This window comes from Solea senegalensis, linkage group LG7 (assembly GCF_019176455.1).
Source record: "Solea senegalensis isolate Sse05_10M linkage group LG7, IFAPA_SoseM_1, whole genome shotgun sequence".
NCBI classification, from domain to species: Eukaryota; Metazoa; Chordata; class Actinopteri; order Pleuronectiformes; family Soleidae; genus Solea; species Solea senegalensis.
The window spans coordinates 13,748,547-13,771,386 of NC_058027.1; the positions used below are offsets into that span (position 1 = coordinate 13,748,547).

At 42.9% G+C, this 22,840-nt stretch overlaps 2 protein-coding genes across 3 annotated transcripts in view; both read right to left on the reverse strand.

Moving 5' to 3' along the window:
• The window catches only part of fam214a (family with sequence similarity 214 member A), a 31,948-nt gene extending 22,121 nt beyond the window's left edge, over positions 1 to 9,827 (reverse strand). The window contains exon 1 of the mRNA XM_044030426.1: positions 8,560 to 9,827. Coding sequence (XP_043886361.1) covers positions 8,560 to 8,590 — 31 coding nt within the window. The 5' untranslated portion in view covers positions 8,591 to 9,827. The remainder of the gene's footprint in view (positions 1 to 8,559) is intronic.
• Positions 9,828 to 12,702: 2,875 nt separating this feature from the next.
• onecut1 (one cut homeobox 1) lies at positions 12,703 to 22,237 on the reverse strand. 2 transcript variants are annotated; one of them, XM_044031207.1, is made up of 2 exons: positions 20,208 to 22,237; positions 12,703 to 17,032 (listed from the first exon to the last, which is right to left on the reverse strand). In XM_044031207.1, exons 1-2 carry the CDS (start codon positions 21,271 to 21,273, stop codon positions 16,743 to 16,745), a joined length of 1,356 nt encoding a protein of 451 aa, XP_043887142.1. In that variant the 5' UTR covers positions 21,274 to 22,237; the 3' UTR covers positions 12,703 to 16,742. The 2 variants fall into 2 exon arrangements, with proteins under 2 accessions (XP_043887142.1, XP_043887141.1); XM_044031206.1 differs by having other exon boundaries at positions 20,193 to 22,236.
• Positions 22,238 to 22,840: the final 603 nt, after the last annotated feature.

A 22,840-nucleotide genomic window follows, 5' to 3' on the forward strand; every position in this document is an offset into this window, starting at 1 on the left:
ACCAGCTTCTGTCTGTAACCAGAGCCACGCAGACCAAAATGAATCCACCGGCCTATAACCTCTCCTGTGCTGCTGATGTCAACTTCTAGAAAGGTGAGTTAGAATTGAGTAACCCGAGTGCTGTTGCTCTGCGGGCCATGTGGAAAAGTGAGTCAGTTGTGGCTCAGGCGGGTCGAGGTGGTTTGCTGGTTGGAATGAAGCGCTTGAGGCAAGCAAAAGAACAAAGTCTGAACATAGCTGCAAACCATGCAGACGGATTGTCAGCTGCTTTGGTGTGAGGATGCAGCAATAGTGAGGGTGCGAGTGGAAACGTCTCACTCAGTACCGAGGCCGGTTGTTGTTGGCCTGAAACAGACGAGATGAGACAATGGAAAAAGAAAGTGGATCGCGAGATTACTCAAATTAAGTTTGCCTCATCTTGTTGTTAATAACGAATGTGTTTAATGCCCCACAACAAGTCCCTGAGGTTTGTTAACCGTTACAGGTTGTATGTGAGTTTATTTCTTTCCAACCACGAGTCCATTAACTTTAATAGAATAAGTCCCATTAGGGATGGATCAATTACCCTGTCACAATCTATATTAGATTTGTCCAGATTAATTAGTATTAGCTCCCTGTGTGAATCCACAGAATCATGGAAATTACATTTACTATGCGACCCTTTGTCTTCTCAGAAATCAAACATTTAAATTGTGAATAATCTAGGATGACATTTTGGTTCCTCAGACCTCACAGAGAGGTGTGTGTGGTACATGAACCAGATTAAAGTGCTGCTTGAGTAACACCCTTTGCAACCAAACATGCGAGGTGTCTAGTAACCAGACCTGACTTCCTCAACTTCAGAGTCGACATAGCCTACACTGTATGTCTATTGAGTTTGAGCAAATCATTGGAGGAAAAAATAGCTTTACCTTATTATTTATAAAGAAACCTCCCACTTGTTGTGGTCTATTGACGACAACGTCCAACAGAGACCACGTCTAAAAAGCATTTCAAAAGTACACTTGCATGGTTTTATCAGCTACAATTCACACATAAACACATAAAAGCACATCTGTTTCACGGAAAAGACGACCACAAACACTCTTGTAACGCTGGTGTTTGAGACCATGCACTATGTCTAACTCTGCCTTTATTCAAGAGATGAATGGATGCAGCTATATATCAGCAAAATATTTCACCGAACGATCAATACACTGATAAATCTGTCGGGGCTTACTATCACGCATTCCAGTGGTTTTGATAACAAGTCAACGGAGCGTCCATTTCCATCAATACACGTTTTTCTGGATAGCATCAGCAGATACTGGTGGTGGGGGTGCTGAGGTGTTACAGTAACTCAAGTCTTTGTGACGTGAGAGGACAGAGGGAAAGCGATGAGGAGAGGGGAGACCAGAGGAGCACGAAGGAGTGGGACAGTTAATTAAGTACAAGGTCAGAGGGAGACAAAAATTGCCTGTCCGTCAATTTCCCAACTCACAGAGCCTGCAGATTTACAATAATCACACACCTTGACATCCTCCTATCTTAACACTGCAGACATGTACACAAAGCTGTCATTTTGGTGACACTCTTAAAAAGAAAAATGACATGGTAGAAAAAAAAAAACACAGTTAAAAAACATTTGTGAGGCGTGTTGGTGTTTTTGTGTGTGTGTGTGTGTTTGGAGTAAATGGTGCGAGTCACAGCACTTCACTCAGACCTAGTTATGTCACATCAAGGATTAATACTCAAGTGGAAGGATGGGAGCACTATAAAAGACACTTGGAATAAATTGGTCATGGAAATTACATCCCTACAGTGAAGTTATTGAACCACTTGATTAGTGTGAATTAATCATTCAGTTGTACCCAGTGTTTATCACATTTACGCAGCAGTGGTGTGCTACTAATGCTAGTTTATTGAGCACTGCTGCTACAATTTCACATTATCTTTAATATCAAAGTGCCACTAATGATTATCAAGTCATAACTTGCACAAGTGAGCTCCGAAAAACTGCAAATCAGGATTAATAAGACAAAAATTAGTCATCTACAATGATGAATAGGCCATTTCATTAAAAACTATTTTAACTTGAACAAATATTGGGTGCACTGTTGTGGCATCCCTATGGACAATGGTGTAATAGCACTGTTGCTTTAGAAATTCTAAGGGAGTTTGTTCTCGACATTATCAAATTTATCTGACATTATCTGATGATTTTTAACACTTTTTATGGCTTTAATTTTAGCCATTTTAATCAGATAGAGCAGCAACACAACCAGCCAACAGCAGATGAACGGAAGTAAAGACACATAAGTATAAAAAGAGAAATGCATGCGACAATAACCAACACCCCCCATTAAGAAAAAACACCAGGTACAGATGGCTCTTCCTGTTCCTGCAGAGCTGGCTGCTAGGCGGGAGGATGTGACGCACACACAAGCTATGACATCACTGGCTCAGTGGCACCCTGGCAGCAGAAATACAACGCACACTGTTTCAGCCAGTCCTGCACGTAGACTGGATGGTGTATTATTGTGTGTTAGTAAAGCTTATTAACACAAGGGCTGCACAAAATCTCTACACAGCTCACATGACCCTGAGTTATGCACTTTATTGAGCGAGATATATATGGTTGGTCTAAATAAAATGTTCCATCATTACGTATGAGCAGTACTGAACTGGGAACACTTGGTTCCATTCCATGAAGCGGCCAGGCAAGGCTAGGCCAGGCTACTTACAGTCCAACCTGTCACAACAGCACTGATTTAGGCTGATTGCTCCAGGGGCCAGGACAGTAATTCACAGCTGAATGCTTACCCACTATTGGTATTCATTACCAAAGACAGTGCTGCTGAATCTCAATGTCTCCAATATCCACATTCAATGGAACTGGGTTAGCAAATGATTTTGGTTTTTCATTAAAAAAAATACACAGAGAAGAGAAAACTACAGAAGAGTTTATATCAACTTAAGCTACTTGATGGAATTAATACCAATTGTACAACTGTATGGTTACAAACTAATATTTTTATTTAACAAAAAAAACAAGAAATTATAGGGGTTCTGGCCAGAACAACAGACAATAAATGCTACAAAGTACAAATAACAACAGATGCCATGTGGGGGGAAGGAGGTGTTTTATAAATCAAAATAAAGAAAACACTACCATACACCACAAGTTGTGACATCACAAGAATTGAGACTTGATAAGAGAAAATCAACCACAGGCATCAATGAATGATACAGATGGGAGACCAACTGTGTGAGGGGAGTAACACACAAGAGAACAGCCTTCTGCCGCTACAGCACAGGGTAAATCACTGCTGACGAGGTGGCAGAGACAACATAGGCCTAGACAGGTGTTGTACAGTACACAAGTTAATGTCACTCTGCGTTATCTGGGTCTCTCATCGGTGAGAGTGTCAACTCTGATCTGCTGGCATGTGTCTGGAACATCTCAGGGCAGATGCAGAAGGCAGACAGAGGAATAAGTTTGCGTGTGTGTGCTGAGGGGTGGACTTTTGAATTTTTCCTCAGAGGACTAATGGGTCTGGACAGGACACACTGCCATACTAACACACGAAATAACATAACAGAGAGCAGGAGCACAGTGCTGAAGCTTGCCAGCTCACCGAGTCTCTCCAACATGACGAGCTCTGAGATCATCTCTGTGTATAGTGATTAAACTCTGTCTCACAACGGAGAAGAATGAAAGCTGTGTTTTGAGGGCATTAAGGAGGAAGCAGGATGTCACATTTCTTAGCTCTTTGCTCAAACATTTCATTGTATATTGTCATCTAATACAACGTTAGTATGGGACCACATACGGCCACTTTAACAGTTTAAATGAACAAATGAACAAAGTGTGACTTTGAATCAGGCTTCCCTTGCTTCTGCATGCAGAGACAACACCCTGTATCAGAATGATGTCTTTGAGGACACAAATCAAAACCAGCTCAAACACAATCCAACTCAAGCAGTTTAAAAGCTGATACAAGAGGCCATGTTTCACACAGCTGGTGTGAATAGGTTCAGTGTTTTCCATAGCTACTCTTCAAGGGACCTGTTGAAGCTGTCAGCTGAACCACATGGCGCAACGGTACAGTGCTTATTAAGGCCAACGCAATCTGTTGCATACCCTCTGCCACACTCTCCACTCACACCCACACATACACACATGCAATCCTGACTCACGGCTCAACTCAGAAAAACAAGGGGGTCAGATGATTGTGGTTAGGCCACTGAGTGCTCCTCTTCTGACTTTCTAACAAAAGCATTGTTCACAAATCGCAACAAAGAGATACTACATTAAGTCAGTGTTTTGTTTCCAATCAGGAAACAACCTAATTGGGAGTAGAGTAGTGCTCCAATTTTAAACCTAAAAACAATGGACTATATTACATAGAGCGGCGCTTACAACTTCCACTGAAATATAAGCCATCCGGTGGTTACTAAAAGGGAACTTGGACTTTGTATGGTAACGTTAGCAATTAAGGCTTCAGATATCGATCAAAATCTTTTTACATTTCCTTTTCATAGTTGTTTCAGTAATTAGCCCAGAGGGATTCAATATGGCCTAAAACGGTGTTTAAATGTCAGCGTTGTGAGGTGACACCAGCAGAGCACTGCTGTGTCCCTGTGTGCATAGACTTTGCTAAATCCTATCATTTGTCTCTAAATATATTTGGTAACTTCAGCAGACATCGACTGTAGAGTATCTCTGATACATCAGCAAACCTCTCTAATCCATTTATTCTCAGAGATTTGGTTCAGGACATATAATTAAGTTGTGATTTATTTTTTTGTCCCATACATATCTCTTGTAAATGGCTGATTTGATTCTTGTAAAAAATGGTGTTATAGAATTACTCTATGGCATTTATTTATTGGGTTTATTATCAGCACTGACAGTGTACAACCTGATTCTATCTCATCATCTCCCACCCAAAATCGACAGCTTGGCTTTTTAGACTTACTCGATCAGGAGGCCACAGCCTGGGAGGAGTGTCACAGGAGTGTTGATGTTAGATGAACATGCCTCAACTTGTTCAGCCCTCAAACATAACAACATCAGCAGTGATGTTGATTTGTTGGTTTTCAATGTAGTCAGTCCTGGGACCCACAGGTGCTGATATGTATGGGTCCCCAATAAAAATTGTTATTTCTTGAGAAATTGTATTGTTAAACTCATAAACTGTTTGATGGGGTGTTGTTTGGGGTTCTTTTATCATTACACTTTTCTGAGTCAATCTTAATTTTGGACAGGTGTGATTGAGCACAGGTCCATATAAGTGTCGTAGTGTAGTCTACTGTAATGAATATACTGCCCTCCCATCCAACGACCAGCCACCCCTCATGCGTGCACCTGCAAGCGCGCACACACACACACTGTGTGCAACAGTGCTTAGCTGGTTAGATAATCATCAGGCAGCAGTGAGGGGGATAATGTTTTACCTAACTCTGAACGATGAATCAAAATTTTATCGAAATCCCAATACAGCATACTGTCATTTTCAAATCACAGGATGCGCAATATTCTTGTTAAAGCCAAAATGTGTGTCAAAATATCATTTTAGATGAATTATTGTCTTGATCACTTACCCATCTTATTCTACAGACTGAAGAGAACATCTTTGTTTTTCACGGATCTGCACAAATATCACACATGAATCATTTTAAATGACCATAAAAATTACCATTCCCTCTGACATCGCGAATCATATCGTAATCGCGATTCCTGTCAAAAATAACCACATTTAGATCAGTTTAAAAAATTGCTCAGCCCTACTTTGACACCATCTTCTGTACACCAGATACCGCACTTTTTAAATATTATCATTTAATAAAAGCTGCACGCAATGTGCGTGTAGAGGAGGGGCAGGTGAGTCAGCTGTCAGTAAGTGCATGAGTGCGTGAGACAAAGAGCAGGGAGATGAATGAAAGGATGTTGAATTTTTAAATTGATTTGAAAAAAAGGACAGAACCATGTGCGGAAAGATCACCTCTGTTACACACACACATCAAAGGAAGAAAATCACCAGCGATAGAACAAACTAGAACTTAGACCCTAAAGTCCAAGAACGTTTTTGTTTTGTTTTGGTTTTTTTAACATTGTTAAGTTGGCGAGTTAGCGCATGTTTTGAGCAGCCCCTACTGCAACAGTTGTAGATGTGAATGCCTGTGTGTGCATATCAGAGCGCACCGGGACAGAGAAGAGAGACACAAAGGATCAATAATATGAAGTCAGCTCCTCACCAGTTGTATCGTGTTCAACAGGCCGCCACAATGAAAAGTATGTTGAGGAAACTCTGCACAATGTATTGTTGTCAAGGATGAGTCCTTTTAGAAATTATATGTGCCAGAGAAACAGGACACGCACCTATCAACACTCCTGCAACAGTCCTACTGGGCAGTGAAACTGGCTGAACTGTGTTGAACCTAACCTTTGCATGGTGTTGGCTACTGATTAAACAGCTCCTCTCACCACCACTGTCTCTCATTCTGAGCACGATGAGGGGAGAGGCAATTAAGGCAAGGTACAAGTAATTTGGTATCTCTTCAACTACAGTACGCCTCAAATAACAATAGCACCAAAGTATCTGCCAGCCAAACATGAGTGCTACTGCAGCTGAGCAGCTTGTGCTGGTACAAGCTTTCATAATTAGGATGTGACACTGAGCAAGCCAACATGACATTGTGACAAGAATAGTGAAGAACAGATGCACTGTAGCAATATGCTTTCGGACCAACATTTCTCTTTTTTTGTTTGGCTCATATAAAGCTAGATAAACATGGTATTTGCATCTAAATATTTCTAATCCTATTCAGTACCATAACACACAACAGCAGTGTTGGTGTGTTCCATAATTAGACTATAATTACATTGTACAGTGTCAGCCAATGTGCCCTTTCCTTGGCCCAATCACACCACACAGATATCTGGTGTCAGTGCTTCTATATAAAGGACCCTACAAGCAAGGCCAGGCTAGGGTTAAAAGACTAAGCCCATTTAGGGCATACGTGTCCTGTGTGTTGTGGAGTCCCATTATCAACACAATGTATTGTGCTTGAAGAAGGATCTCTCACTCAGCAGCTTGTCAGCAGTTTCGTAACCTACTCAAACAAACAGACTCTCCCTGATTGACTGAAGCAAATCTCATCATGATTGAGAACAGTGGTCTTTGAGTGGAGATGACTGGACATCAATTTGTCTTGTCTGATACGGACACAACAGTGAAGGATTTATACAATCAGGATCTACAGACCGTATCTGATTTTACTGATTTAATTGATTCAGTGATCTTGACCAGTACTGGACCGATTCTAGCACCAGATGAGCTGGTCCCTATCCTTAAATGCTGCCTAATGTGGCTGTTATGTAAACAAAGGAAACATCCTTTACCCTGGATCACAAACAACCAGATACAATAAGTCAGTGAAGTATTTTTATACAATAAAAGGAGCTTATACAACACTTAATGTCCCTTGAGGCAGGGAAAAAAGATAGCCCTGACAAATTAAAGCAATAATAAAATTTGTCTAATCAGACTGAAGCAAACAAGGGAGTGTGCTATGTCCCTGTTTTACCTCTTGCTGTAGATGCAGTGACATGTAAACAGGTTGCAAAGCATATGGCTGGAGCCTTATTTTTCACAACAGGGTGGGTGTCAAGCACATTTTGCAGCAAGCCTGTGCCACAGACTGTCAAAACAAGAGCAAACGGAAGAATGAACTGTACATGACATGAGATAATCTAGGATGTTACACTCTAATGGAGAAAACTAAATCAGCTGACATTTGTGGTAACATCTGAAACCAGAGCAGAAAATGTGTGTTGCACACATACACGTCCTCATTTACTCAGATCAGGCTTTGTTAATTCACATCACCAGGCTGGCCAGCTGTTACATAATGCCTTGGCCTGATTCACCTCTCAGGAGTCAGTTGATGCTGGAAATGCCCAGCTTGTCCCACACAGTAAATCAGTAAAGAGCAAAAACTCAAGTCGATCACTAGTTGAACACTGAAATAATCAGCCCAATCTGTCTGGTACCAACAATCATGCCACATTTTAAGTCACTTTAATTACCATGCTAACACATTCTGATGCTAGGTTTGAACTTCGGCATACCGTCTTGACCATGTCTATGCTGCCATATGACTGATATTTACTGATAATGTAATAATGTAAACTAATGTGATAGCCAGTATCATAATCACATTAAATCTGGCCAAAATCTCTGGATGAAATATTGGAAAAAGAAGAAAATAAAATGAGATATGATCCGTAAAACATCCAGCACCACCTACATGACAAATACTTGAAGCATTATTTTTGAAATGGGTGATTATAGATAGATAGTAAATGCATCAGAACAACTGTCTTATTAAGGACTTAGTTGCTTGAAGCAGGTTAAGGACTTTATCGGATTGATATCGGTATCAGTAGATCCTCAAGGTGGTGATACAGGTTTCATATCAGACACAGAATAAGCAGTATCGAGCAAATGATATCAACAAGCAGTTGAACAGGTTTACTTGGTAAAGTGATCAGTGAGTGTACGTATTTCCTACCTCGGTCGGTCTTCATGTTTTCCAGTGTCATCGGGGTGTCCTCGGGGTTTCTTGCAGGCTTTTCTCACTTGACTCTACCACGCTCAGCTTTTACAGCAACACAACAATGTCTGAATTTCTTCAGAGATCGAGACCTGCTGTGTTTAAGCTAAGCAGTGAAGCCTATATCAGCTGTGGAGCCTGTGTATCGGTACCAGCGACCCCCTAACTAACAACAAAGCATTGCTTTGTTGGCATGCTACTGTACGCTTCCATCGAGTCGCACTGTGTTGTCCAACTGACGAACAAACAGCTGGTAGCGAGTGACAGTAACAATTGGAGTCAGGTACTGGAGTTGTCAGTCCGCTAACTAGCGACTAGCGAACCTGACAAGTCGTAATTTAACTAGTAAGCTGTCTCACGTCACGCGACCTGAGCCATAGTTACGTTGCGATGCATTTTCTGTGTCCTGGCTCCTCGCGACAACACAACAGTGCTAACTCAGCAGCGCTAGCTACGTAGCAAACTCAGCCAACTAACCGTGTCGTTACTGGTTAAACGTCTGACGGTGACGACGACCTCGCAAACGTCCCCAACCCCCAGGCTTGCGCAGGTATAGCAGCAGCTATAAACACCGACGCCGCCGACGGACGGTCTCGGTATTTTCTGCTACGACCACTGCATTTTCTGTCATTCTTCTCGCGAAATGTCGAAGCAACGCTATCATGCGGACATGCTCCACTTTCTAACCGACCGCGGCGCTCGAAAAGTCTCCATCTAGTTGACGCTGCATGCGCCACCTGAACTGACTTCCTTTGTGAGCCTCATAAAAACTTTTCACAACAGTCAGTCTGACTCTGGGTGCCAACGCGTCGCCAACGACTACGACGTTTTACTGAAGCGAGTGTGGGTCGCCGTTGCAGCGCAGACAGTCACGAACTATAAGACTGGGTCGATACTACGCGAAATGTGGATGAGAGACGGAGACGAGGTGCTCCCGAACGCGATGCTTACAGTCTGCTGTCTCCCCTCCTCACTTCCCCCCCTGCTGCTTGTCAAAACAGATCAGTGCAGCTCAAGTCACGTGTCCCAACAACAGCCCCGCTCGTCACTTCCCTCTCGAGCAGCCTCGCATGAACTCGCAGCCATAGCAACCAACCGCCAACTTAGACCAGTGGAAACAACAACGTCTACTGAACTAAAGACAGGGTCTGATGCGCGACCACGTAAATAAAGCGAAAAGTTCCGTTCTTCAGACGCTCGTGCCACGTCTATCACCGAGAGATGAAAGAGGACAAACAAGTCACGAGCCACTCCGATTGGTCAGGGAAATCCGGTTCGTGCTCACGTGCGCACGTGAGCCTTCGTTCTTTTCCGTGGTGAACATTTTGTTCTCGGTCGTGTGTGTCCACGCTACTCTTTAATGCGTCCTGACTGGCCGAGAGAAGTATACATGCTCTGACAAGTTCCCTGGCAAAACAACACCACACAATGAATATTGATTTAGATATTATGATATTATTCTTATTTCTTTTTTGACTCGAGGCAGTAACAGCACACATCAAAGACAATCTGTGTTCTTCTGGGATGGCATCACATCTACCAGAACCCAGGAACAATGTTCCTTTAACTGTGTACATAAATGTCTTTGTCACACAGGGTTTCACCTGATTCACTCGACGGATTGACTCGTGAGATGTAAGGTCAGGTCATGAATATATCTAGAACAGTTGTTATTCTTAGTGCTCACAAGTACAGGCTGTGGTCCATTGTTATTTTGGTATAAATACAAAAGGACAGAGGGAGAGCTCTTTGTTTTGAAACCTCTTGGAACAAAAGACAAAGGCCATAATGAGGACACCAGAATCTGCTGCACAAATCTGTTTGACAGCTGTACTTGCTGTGTGTTGCTGTTGTTTCGTGCACGCAGATATACTCTACAGCATGAGCTTTATCATTAGTATTAGAATTATTATTACTTTCTTTGTAATTATCATTTTGAATGGACCACAGGGGAAAGGAAACAATGTTGCCAGACTTCATTGTTTCTTATAGTCCACACAAACAAGTGACCCAGATAATCAAGGGTCATAAAGTTCACATTAATACAAACATCTACCGGTTAGTTATGGACTTTTATTTGGTAAAAGAGCAACGTTTACAAAGTTAGTCTTGGTGTAAAGCCAGTAAACTTTGGGTTTAATCAAACAGACTTGTCAGCAGGTCTGTGGTCCCGCACATGAGAAAACCAACAGATGGTGTCCTGTGAAGGTTTTATTTTAGAGACAGCATTGCACATGTTGCTGTTTGGAGTGAATGGATGTTGGTGGCAACCAAGGGTTAAAGATATTGTTCTAGAGTCATGTTTCAGTTGTTGTCAAAGGAATAAAACAGTTCTGTCTAGGCCCATTATAGTCGCAATGGCTTTTGTAGATGAAATAATGAAGTAACCACTTATCAGTATCATCAGTTCAGGCATGTCATTTAGAGAAGATAATTTCGGAATCCTAACAGCAACTGTGGAAGAGCGATGAGTTTCCTGATGATGTTGATGGTGATTTTACAGCAATATTATGGTAACTTTTTCCAATTCACTGCCGATTTTAATATCCACAGTTTACAGTGTGCACGTACCAAACATCAATAAATGTTTAAATTTCCATTTTTACACACTAGGTTGTCCATGATCATAAAATATTTCTGTTAGTGTGGCATAAAAATGTTGATAACTGCAACACAATCATCCTTGTGTTTGGGAAAATCTATCTCATAGCCTCATCTAGTGGCCGGATATAAGCAATGCAGCAAATAAAATTGTGGTAGACAATACTTGGCTGCTCATTATTAGGTACACATCTATCCATCCATCTATCTATCTATCTATCTATCTATCTATCTATCTATCTATCTATCTATCTATCTATCTATCTATCTATCTATCTATCTAACACACATAGACACACGCACACACACAAACAGGTGTGCACTATTATTATAGTAATAATAATAATAATAATAATGATAATAACATAATAATAGTAATAATAAGAGAGCCATGATTCAGAAGCTGGAAATACCAACAGTTTATTCTCTACTTTTTGTTGACTACAGAAATGCTGAAACATCTGAACACTGAAAAAAGCTGGATGACATCATCACTTCTCAATTTTCTTTTCTTTTTTCTTTTTTTTTTCATTTGCTTAGCAATCACAACAGATGATATTGCACGGCACTGAGAAAGCAGTAGCAAAGCTTTGGAAACAGCAATGACAAATCAAGTCATGAGACATGGAGTAATACATCTGAGAGTAACACTGACAGCAATGCCTCTCTGGCATTCACTCACTCACTCACTCACGCACGCACGCACGCACACACACACACAAAGCATTGTGAGCCATGGAGGAGATCAAACAGAAAGGTCAAAGTAGACAAGAGCACAAGGCTGACGAGAGCGGTGAGATTTCATTTTGAAATGCAAGTGCAAGATGAACTACTGCTGTAATCTATTCCTAAATGGCTATGACAACAAATATGCCTGTTTATCAAAACCCTTCAAGCATCTTTGTAAATGAACAGCTGGAGGACACCCCTCTGTGGGTGAGAACACTAGTCGCCCAGCGTAAGAGATCCAGATGATTGTCTTAGGCGCTGCAGTATAGTTATGAGACTTGTAGCTAAGCTACCCATCATATGGGAACTCCGTATCCACTAAAATAAATGGAAGAAAGTATTAAAATGGGGTGTTCTTTCATTCTTTCTGAAGTACAGTGTTGTGTTAATATATTGTAAGCACCTGCACTTTGTGGAGAATAAATCACAGTCTCCATTCTGCTGCACAATCATGCATGTTAACTCTGTCGTGGACAATTTGGTGATTAGCACGACAGAGAGGAAACAGGACCGACAGTAAAACCTCTGATGGCCACAGGGAGTGAGTCTTACTGTTGTTTTCAGCCTCACACATGCACAGAAAAGAGATGAACACACACACAGTGAAGAATTACACAAATAAGCACACACACACACACACACACACAGATGCACAGAGTACAGGGACACACACACACACACAAACACCCACTCATTCATCCACAGACAAAAACACAAGGGGGTGAGCAAGTTCAGTAGGTCCCCATACACACTCACACACTGATTCCTTGATAAAGTTCTTTGCAGTTTTATTAGACTTTGCTCATAGTCATTACACGAGTACGTACCAAAAGAACAGATACTAGATGGAGCGAGGCGGCAGTGCCACAGCAATAAAAACAGACCCAGTTCCGTGGCACAGCCCCTGGCAGACCGGCTGCCCAGCCTACACTCCACCTCACTCTGTGTATGAGGCAGCAAAGTGAGCGGGACTTGCAGCCCTCGTTGCAGATGCTTCAGATTGTACATTGAACAGGAGATTCCCCACATGGTAGAGTAAGCTTGTCTACGCAGCCCTACGCCTTCTACATTCTATACCCGTGCGAATGGCAAATCAAAACTCAACAAGTCTACCTCACAAATGCCAGTGCTTTTTCAACTTTATACATATTTTTTTTCTGATTTTTGGTTTGTTTTAAAATTCTTTGGATGTGCAGTAATACCCATAAAATAACGGTTCTTAAAAAGTCAAAGGAATAGAAAAGACACACACACACACACACAAACGTACACACTGCTTTTTTTTGCCAACTGTTCGACAAAGTAGCTCCTGTATGACTTTGTCTGCGTTGGCAAATCAACCGTCTGAATTTCTGGCAGTGTTTAAAACACACATTGAAATGCCGGCTAGGATTTAGCTGAATAAAAACACAAACTACTTCCTTTCATATCTAAGCGTGGGCAATAAGGCTGTAACATAAAACTGTCTTTTTTTTTTGTGTGTGTTTTGTTTTTTTCTTCCAAAAAACCTACTATGTACAAATCTAGAGTTTCTACAAATGCATAAATTAAAGCAGTGGTTAAAACAATACAAAAATGCATTTAAATTAAATCACAACACAGAAGAAGACAAAAGGGAAAATATAAACACAATATCACAGCAGTTGGTTTTACCCTGTAAAAGCAATAGTCTACCATCATAACAATGGCATAAAACAATGTCTGATAAAAATATGCTTCTCCCTCCGTCCTGCAAGTTTCATACATCAACCATAAAACGTGTCCTCTGTGACTAAAAACAGAGCACTTCTGCCAAAAAACAAAACCAAACTACAAAATAGATAATCATACAGATTTTTGAAGTAACAATAACAATTACCACAAGGGCGGAGTTCTGTCTTGATCGCAGATCGACGTCTCAATGCAGAACTCAAAGGAATTATTACTATGAGGTATTCAGAGACATTGGTAAAGACATGCACGGCCAGAGTGCTGGACCTTCCTACACACAGTAGAGAGACAAGGACAGTTGGGGGAAGGATGGATGGGTTAAAGGGGGACAGAAGAGAAGGAGAAACAAAGACCTTTGGTTTTAATCTGTAAAAGTGGACAACAGAAATTCCTTTGGTATGTTTTCATTGCATGGTTGCGCTGGCAAAGCACCACGGTGTGATTTCAAAACAAAACAAAACACAACAACAACAGAAAGACAACCTTTTCCTAGTTTCTTCAGTAGTGGCCTTTCTACAGGCTGAGGTATTCACAGAGTCAAAAGTGAGAGGTCAACAGCGGTTTAACACTTTGGTTCAAGCAAGGCACTCGTCCTGGGCGTTTCTTTAGAAAGATTGCAACATGTCTGCTTCTACTTTCAGGGACACGTCTGCCTATAGTTGAGTTGCCCATGGCTATTTCAGCTCATCTGCCTATTGAAAATGTCTGAAACTATGTGTTAGATCAACAATATCAACCTATAGATACACACACTGAGGCCAAGTGGGAATAAAGCTCCAAAATATGGCACTCTAGCAGGGTAAATCGTCAAATTAAAACTGAGCAGTTTATTTCATTTTTCATTTGATTAAAAAAAGGGGATTTAATGTTTCTGTTGGTTTAACGACAGCTTTTTTCATTTTAAATGTCTTCAATTTCTGTAGCTACTAAGCAACACGAAGACTGATGACATTAGTGATGAGACTCGACGTTCTCTGTACCCTGCATGGTCAGTTGTGTATATCTATGGCTCGATCAGCATATCTGTCTTTAGCTACATCATGCATCAGCATGACTATCTACGGCGCTGTAATCCGAGCACAGATGAAGCAGGAGCACATAGCACTAGGGCATGGGTTGAGTGCGGGAAGAGAAGGAAGAGATGGGAAGGGAAAGGAGGTGAGGGGGGGGGAGGGGAGGAGACATAACATCGTTTTAACACCACTCATAAAGGCCGTGCAATGAGAAAAAATCTTTGGTTATCTTTGGTATCATCAAAGTGATATAAATCACGTACATGGAACTTGAGTGAGGTAGCATCTTTGGTTCACACTGTGAAACATCAGCAGGTCTTGACACAAGCCTTTTGTTTCTTGTCATGTGTTTGGTTATTCTCTCCAAGATGATGAAGCAGCTCGCTCTCTCTCTCTCTCTCGCCTCTCCTTCAGCGCTTGCTCTGATGAATGTAGTGCTGCTAACCCTGGCCATGAGGAGGATGATGGCGAGGGGCCAGCTTAATATATCTAATGCTACGCTGCCCTGAGCCAGCCCTGTGTAGTGCTTTCCTCCTAGTGCTGAAATGCATAGTTTACCAGGGGGAGTGGAGGCAGGATAAGTGGGGCGGGGGGGTCTGGGCACTGATGACAGCCAGGGATGGGGGTGCTTTCGTATTCAGGTGATGAGCTGACATTGCTGTGCGCGAGCACCTGAAATTGATTTGATCACTGGTATCATCCTCTCGATCCGACACGAGGAGGTAAATGACGAGGAAATCAAATATGTATGAAGTTATGATGGCGAAGCTTAACGCTTATTATAAGAACGGTGATTCAGTTTGTCCTAAAAAAAAAAAAAGGTGTCAAGACCACATGTCGTGCCAGCTGCTTGTGTTTTCACCTTTGTAGAGAAAAGATCCAACAGTATGGATTTGTCTTTGTGTGCGAGTGCTGGCACTGAACATATAAACCAATGCTAAACCTGCGCGGTAGCCTCACAACAAAGCTTGTACTTGCAATGATTAACCTTTAGAAACAGCATTTCCGTTTCAGTTTGATTAAAAAAAAGGCATCTATAAGACAAACATCAAGAGTTACTTTTCACGGAGTATGCTGTATGTTACTTCCATTTGTATGGTTAGTAAATTTAAGTATGAATGAATATGTTAAATGGACACGAGCGGCACAATTCTCCTCTTTAAAGGCGCCTCACTAACAGTCTGTTTTAAGAGGAGGAGGGTGATTAAGATTATCCACTATAAAATGAACTCTTTGGTCAGTTAACTTCATAGCATTTTTAGTGGTTTTTGTTTCTAGGCTGTATGAGAGGGTCGGGGTGTAGAAGGCTATGGTTTCTAAATGTCTCTTTATTCAACGCTTCAGCATGTTGGAAGAAAGCACTACCATGAGGGCTGAGGTTAAGGGGGAACTTGGTTTGGTTTGGTTCAAAGTTGGGATTCTGGTTTTGGGTTAGCAGTCTACACATGGGCGTTCCCCCGGTCTGTCTTGGAAAGCTTGATAGAAAGACAGACAGCTGGACAGAAAGACAGACAGTCCACCACCACCACCTCCGCCACCAGTCCAAACACAGTTGTACAACCATCCAGTCGCTCCTGTAGGATTATGTTTCTTTAAAGTTGATTGGCCAATCCCACCAGAGCTCCACTTTCTGGCTGTTTCTCAAGGCTGTGGACAGCTGCAGATCACACTGTCAATAGGCTGATTAAACCTCCATTTGGGGACCCATCATTAAATCCAACCAATCAGATTAAAGATAAGGATGGCGAATGATAGATTGATACTGAGCGGGGAGGTGAGGAGGGGCGTAGTAAAGCTATAGACCAATGACAGTGAGTGTGTGTGAGGGGCTGTGTGTGAAATAATAGTCTTTTTGCAGTATGTTACACATAAATGTGTTGCTGAAACAGACATTTTAAAGCAGGTCAAACAATAAGTCTTTGGTTTGTTTTTTCATCTTTGGATACTATAAATATCAATATAGTACAGGTTTAAGGGCAAAATGTTGCTTCAAGGTCTTTTTTTTAAGTTTCTCTTTGTTTCTCTTAAGTTTTAAAGCTTTTCCACCGAGATTGAGTCAGTCCATGAGTTGGTAAAATCAGTCCGTCTTCAGGCTTTGGTGCAGGTGTTATGGCCAGAGTTGGCTGAGTGACCGGAACCGTCATCCACCCACTTATCTAGGCTCCGGCGGCGTGCATTCATAAAGAAGTTGCTGACTGTGGCCAGCTCCAGGCCCAGCTGCTGGGCGATGGTGAGCTGCAGCTCTTTTGATGGACGCTTGTTCTCCTTGAAGATGGCGTGAAGTGTCCGTCGCTGCACATCCGTGAACACCAGCCGCGGCTTCTTGCTCACACTCCCCCGCTCGCTTCGGCCATGATCCTGTTCCTTGCGCTTACATGCTGTGGAGAAGACAGAAAGAGAAAGGGATTGTTATTGCTATATTTACTGAACCTTCATAACAAAAGAATCTGAACATTTCCTGATATCTGAATGATAATTCGGTGTTGTTTTCAACCTTCTTACGCCTACATTGTTTTGCAAATTGTCATTACGCTCCACAGTAATCATATTGAAGCAGGTATTTGACATTTTAATGTTCTGCCTTACTTAAATGTTCTGCCTTACTAAAACCAACAACGTTAAAGCCAGTCACCTACAGTATTTGTTGATGTGGCTGATTAGTGTAGATAAAAACAAGTGAATGCTCATCACAGGACAAAGGACATTCACTTCTCAGATACTATATTAGTGGAAATTGGTAGTGAAAATGGTTATATTTAACACAAAACCGTTAAGATATAAGAGTCTGTCTTTTAAGTCTTCTTTAAAAGTCCAAAATGATTAAGCAGCCTGTTCAGTTGTATAGACCTACTTCCTCCCACCAACAAGACACAATTCCATTGTGCAAACCTTTGTTAGGGAGCATGGGAAGTAAAAGCAAAATTTAAGTCTTCCCCATGTTTGTTAAGTGCATCAGAATCTCCCGCGCCCTGCTGTATAACAACAATTCTGGTCCTGGTGGAGATGAACCAGTCAACATGCGCTGTCCATGGTGCTGAAAAGCAACAATAAAACCACCTGTGCGCCTGTGGGAAACAAAGATCCACAGATACACGTCTACTATTGTTGAGATGAAGCTGTTAATGTATCTAAAACCAAACCTCGACTGATCTCGACTGATCTGTTTGATTCAATCTGGCTTTGTTGTTGTTGTTTTTCCCCAGCCAGACACATCTGAGCTTAATCGGCGAGCAGACGCCAGGAGGGGGCAGACGTGAGCTGCTTGAGCAAGGCCCATCATGGACCGTCAGAGGAGAATAATGAAACATCCCGACCACAAAACAACTCTTTGACTTCTAGTACTGATGATTTTTTTTTACAGAATAATGTGCAAAAAAACAGTTTAATCATCAATAGAAATTTTGAAAAAAAAAATAATCCAAATAAAATTTCTAGGCAAATAAAACGAAATTATTAAATATGTCAGTGCATTTAAAATGGCTTATTCCTTCACATTGTTTTATATTGATCTTGGGTTTGGACGCTATCTTCCACGTAGCTTTGTTAAATAAAGAGATCAAAAATAATCAAACATAGTGATTCAATCTGATTAATTAAAGTTGTCTTCCACATGTGAGCAGCGGGCTTTTTGCGCCACCATAAACCATCAACTTAAACATAATTGTGAGTACGAGCAGCCAGGTGTCTCCAGTGCTGGTATATATTAACAGAGAGCCAGAGCTCCTCGTGTAAAGGCGGCTATAAATCAGCAGCAGTGAAGGCCACGCAGACAGCAGGAGCCTCCACAAAGCGGCCGGGCCTCAGCATAGGAGACCCGGGCAGAGAGGGCTGCTTTTCCCAGGACCAGAGGACACGACGGCAGCCTCGTTATCAGGTTAATCACACACACACACACACACACACAGCTAATCATTACAAACACACACAGATAACCCCACACACTTGAACAGAGTGGGCCCACTGACCCAGTGTGACGACAGCCCAGCGTTTCATAATCTCAACGTATCCAACCGAACCCACTGTCCCTATTCTATTTCTATTATTGCATTCTATTATTCTATTCTAGAAAATGCAGGTGGGTAATTGAATACGTGGGAAAAGGAGGATAGGCCCAAGATTAATTTCAGAAGCCTAAAATCAATAGGTGTATCACATCTACTTCAACAAACGATCACATCGAGTTCAACGGAACGAATGGATCAATAAAATTCTTCAAATAAATTATTTTTTTTAACGAAAAACACAAAGCAGATATCAATAAAAAAAATAATTATAACTATATAGTTTGGTATTGTTTTAAGAAGAAAAAAAGGAATTTGCACAGCTGAATTTACAGTATTTGGCCACCCTAACAACTGCATTTTCCTTGTAACTTTTAATTAACGATGATTAAATGTTGATCAAATACCCAGCTTTCAAAAAGTCAGATAAAAATGTCACCTTCAACCAACTCCCCCCCCACACACACACACACATACACACAACAGCAGCAGCAGCAGCAGCAGCAGATGGGAAAACTGAAAAATAATCAATTACGTTTATAGGCTACTCACGTACGAGCATGCACACAAACACACGCAGATGTACGCACTTTCCACAACGCAGCCGCTGATTCTTTCAATCAGCGACAGGACAACAATTGTAGCTCATTGATCAGCTCTGTAAACGTTTTTTAAATATCCGGTGGCACGCGCGATTTGGGCCGCATATGGGCGCCCTAATGACCCCGTGATCTTACTATTAGTTCATTTGAGGAACCTCAGTCAATGAGTCAGGGTTCTTCTATTCTATTCTATTCTATTCTATTGTGAAGGCCTGTAAATGACCCCCAGGTTCACTTGACATCTACATTTAGTTTGGCACACACACTCACGGAAACACGTGCACACAGAACACACTCTTTGGCTCTCTGACTGTTTACAACACCAGAAAAGGCTGATCAGTTGCATTTTCACCAAAATAAACACATTCCTAACGATTCCTGCGTGGAGGATCATATTACGCACGCACGCACACACACACACACCATCGATGGGTCGATATTTTGAGGTAAAATGACATGAGTGCCCAGGCCAAAAAATCAGTGTACAAACAGAAAGGGGATGCGTATATATCAGACAACTCGCCTGGTTCACTGGTGAAACGCTTCAAAGATTGTTTCACACAGAGTGTAAATATGAATTTGAGCACCCAGGCAGTATGTACATATATCTATATTTAAGAAAGTTCACCAAACCCTAGAAACTAATGTAATTTAAGATTTGCTTGAGACGAGAGCGGACACTTTATTATATTTACTTTGATATATAAGGTTGATGAGGAATTGCAAGTCAGTGGTTGGACATTTATCCTGAACAATATAGCCTTATATGATTTTACATGTTTCAGACTTGGGTTTGTTGTATAAGCTTTTGTGGTTAAAACAGCAAAGCCCACTCACAATGCAACGGTACCATTCAGGGTCATTGGTCATGATTTAGCGCCCAATTTTCAGTAACATATTCAGAAGAAAATGAAAGCAAAAAAAGGGGGATTTACCGAGGCTTCGCTCACCTGCGAGCCTGAGCGCACTCATGCGTTGGAACTCAGGCTCCTGCAGCCATTTCCACATGCGGCGGAAAGTCTCTCTGCCGGACTTGAGCTTGGACCAAGGTTTGGGGTTCCTCAGCAGGTCGGACAGTGTCCCCTGGGACCTGCACAGGACACGCTGGGCAAAGATGGCCTGAGGGATGCTGTAGCGCTTCAGCTCTGTTGTGATCCTCTGCGCCACCTCTTTGGTATTCACCTCCTCCATCTGTCCCCCAGAAACGCCACCTCCTCCGCCCCCTTGCTGCCCGGGCCCGGAGGCCTGCTCCCGGCTGTTCCCCAGCCCCTGGCCGTGCCCCTGCGCGCTCAGGTGGGCGTGCGGGTGGTGGTGGAGTCCGTTGATTTGTACCATACCCGCCGAGGAGCTCATGTGCTGCTCGGTGTGTCTACCGAGCATGGCCGGGTGGTGAGCCTCGAACCCGCTGGGAGTGAGCATCTTCTCACCGGGCATGGCGGCACCGGGATGAGCATAGGGAGGGATGCCGGCCTGCGACGTGTGTATGCTGGCCAGACCGGAACCAGACAGCGGGGACAAACTCTGGCCCATGCACGGATCCTTGTGATGGTACGCGGGATACAGACTGTTCATAGGCGCCAGACTCCGGTCCTCTCGCATCAACGTGAAGCTGCCGCTGACGTTTCCGGGGATCCTTTGATGCGGGTGCGGGTGCGGATGATGGGGATGATGGTGGTGGTGGTGGTGGTGATGATGATGGGGAGGAAACTTGTCGGACACGGTGGAGATGGGGGGTAAGGGCTGTAAGGGTGTCAGGGTGGTGTAGGTGCTGCTCGCACTCATGCCTGGGGGGGCTTCACACATGCTGATGGCTGGGTGCAGGTGTCCCGGGTGGCTGGGGTGATAGTCTCCGCTGTCCAGCAGGGTCGCCATGCCCATAGCGCGGTGGCTAAGACCCCGTGGGCTCGGACGGGAATGTGGACTGTGGCCACTCAGCAGCTCTCCGTGACTGGTCAGAGACTCATGGCTCACTCCGTGCAGGTCGCCAATATTCTCCATCGACAGCTGTGCGTTCATGGTCCGAGCAGCGCTGTGGACAAACCATCTATCTGACCTACCGCAGTTAGCAGATGTCCAGAAGTCCTCGCGTCCAGTAAAGTTCAATTTTTTCTTTTGTTGCTTGTTTCCTCTTCTTGCAGCAGCCTCCTCTGTCTCGCCTCCGCTCTGTCCTTATAGTCACCTATAGTGTATTTGATTATAATGACACTGTTCTGCAGAGTTCAAAGTCCTTTTCCCTCTTTTTCCTCGTATTTTCAAACATTTATATACATATATATATATTTTTCCCTTTCTGGATTTGGTGATTCAAGCCCCCCCACCGCTAACCAGCTGTCCTTGCGCTCCTGTCGGGTGCCGCGCCATCTCTTTGGTTGTATGTCTCCAGCCCTCTTCCACCGCAGCACAGCTCCCTGTCTGCACATGCGCACTGCAGTCTCCTCCCGTACTCTCTACTTCTCTCTCCCTCTCTCTCTCTCCACGCGCGCACACACACACGCCGCCCCACTCCTGTGACGTCAGTCATCTTATTAAGGAAGGGAGGCATCAAACCACCTGCTAAAAGCTGCTCTCCCTACAGCCCATATTCAGCCGCCTGCGCTGAAATGCTGCAAAACATATGCAGAAAACATGGACGTCACATAGACTTATCACCGAATAATTATAATGGGAATTGTGTTATAACACAGAGCCTGCACTACATTTGTAATTGCTATTACTATGAAATGCATAATGAGGCTATGACTTCAGTCCTCCTTAAATGACCAGGTGCAAATGAAGTAAACTTCCGGGTTCATTTGGAGTTGATTGTTGAAGTCTGATACGATCTCTTCTGCAAAGAAGCGTCTAATGTTGTTTCTCTATAGCATGAAGAAGAGGGGGGGGGACTGAGGCCCCCAGGAGCTGCTGCTGCTGCTGCTGCTGAGTGTAATGACTTAACTTAGTTAATTGACTTAAAGGTGTTGTATTCACACACCTCATATAGAGCCATTCTGTCATTATTAGGCTATTTCATCTGCAGCTCCCCAGACACCCACCCCTCAACAAGTAAGTGGCGGTTTAACCAAACGAAGAAGACTGTGGTACCTTCTCCTTTGACCGTAAAAGATGAGCAGATGTGTCTATTGTTCAGCCATTAGGCTTAACGAACCAAGCCCAGCACTACTGAGTGTGTGCGCGCGTACACGCATGTCCTATTTGGACATGGACACATGCACATTTAATCCTGAAGTTCAGGAATCATTTAGGAGTAAACATGTAACTCTGTGGTATACGGATTTAGAAAAAAAGGGGGGGGGGGAGTTAAGTAGAGACATATGAATTGTTTATATGCAATTTTATTTTTCTTGACAAACATTTAAAATTATACAAAAAAAACAGCAGCTATATAATCCAGTGGAGGCAATTTTAAAAATGTTAATGTGCCTAATAATGGATCCAAACCCGCAGCCTGATTAAAGTCTTCCCTCTACTTGTACGCACTTGTCAAAAGGCCGTTTAGCCTAAAACACAGAGCGGTGGCGCAGGGCGTCCTCCGCCGGGCGAGGTGACAGCTTGCAGCGGTCAGTGTCCTGCTGGACCCCCCGCT

What these genes read in the sequence shown, in the direction of transcription:
- onecut1 (XM_044031206.1), bottom strand. Translation starts at nt 21,273, where the DNA reads ATGAACGCACAGCTGTCGATGGAGAATATTGGCGACCTGCACGGAGTG. An exon ending in CGCAGGTGAGCGAAGCCTCG is followed by an intron (nt 17,033 to 20,192) that starts GTAAATCCCCCT and finishes TCTTCTCCACAG; the next exon opens with CATGTAAGCGCAAGGAACAG.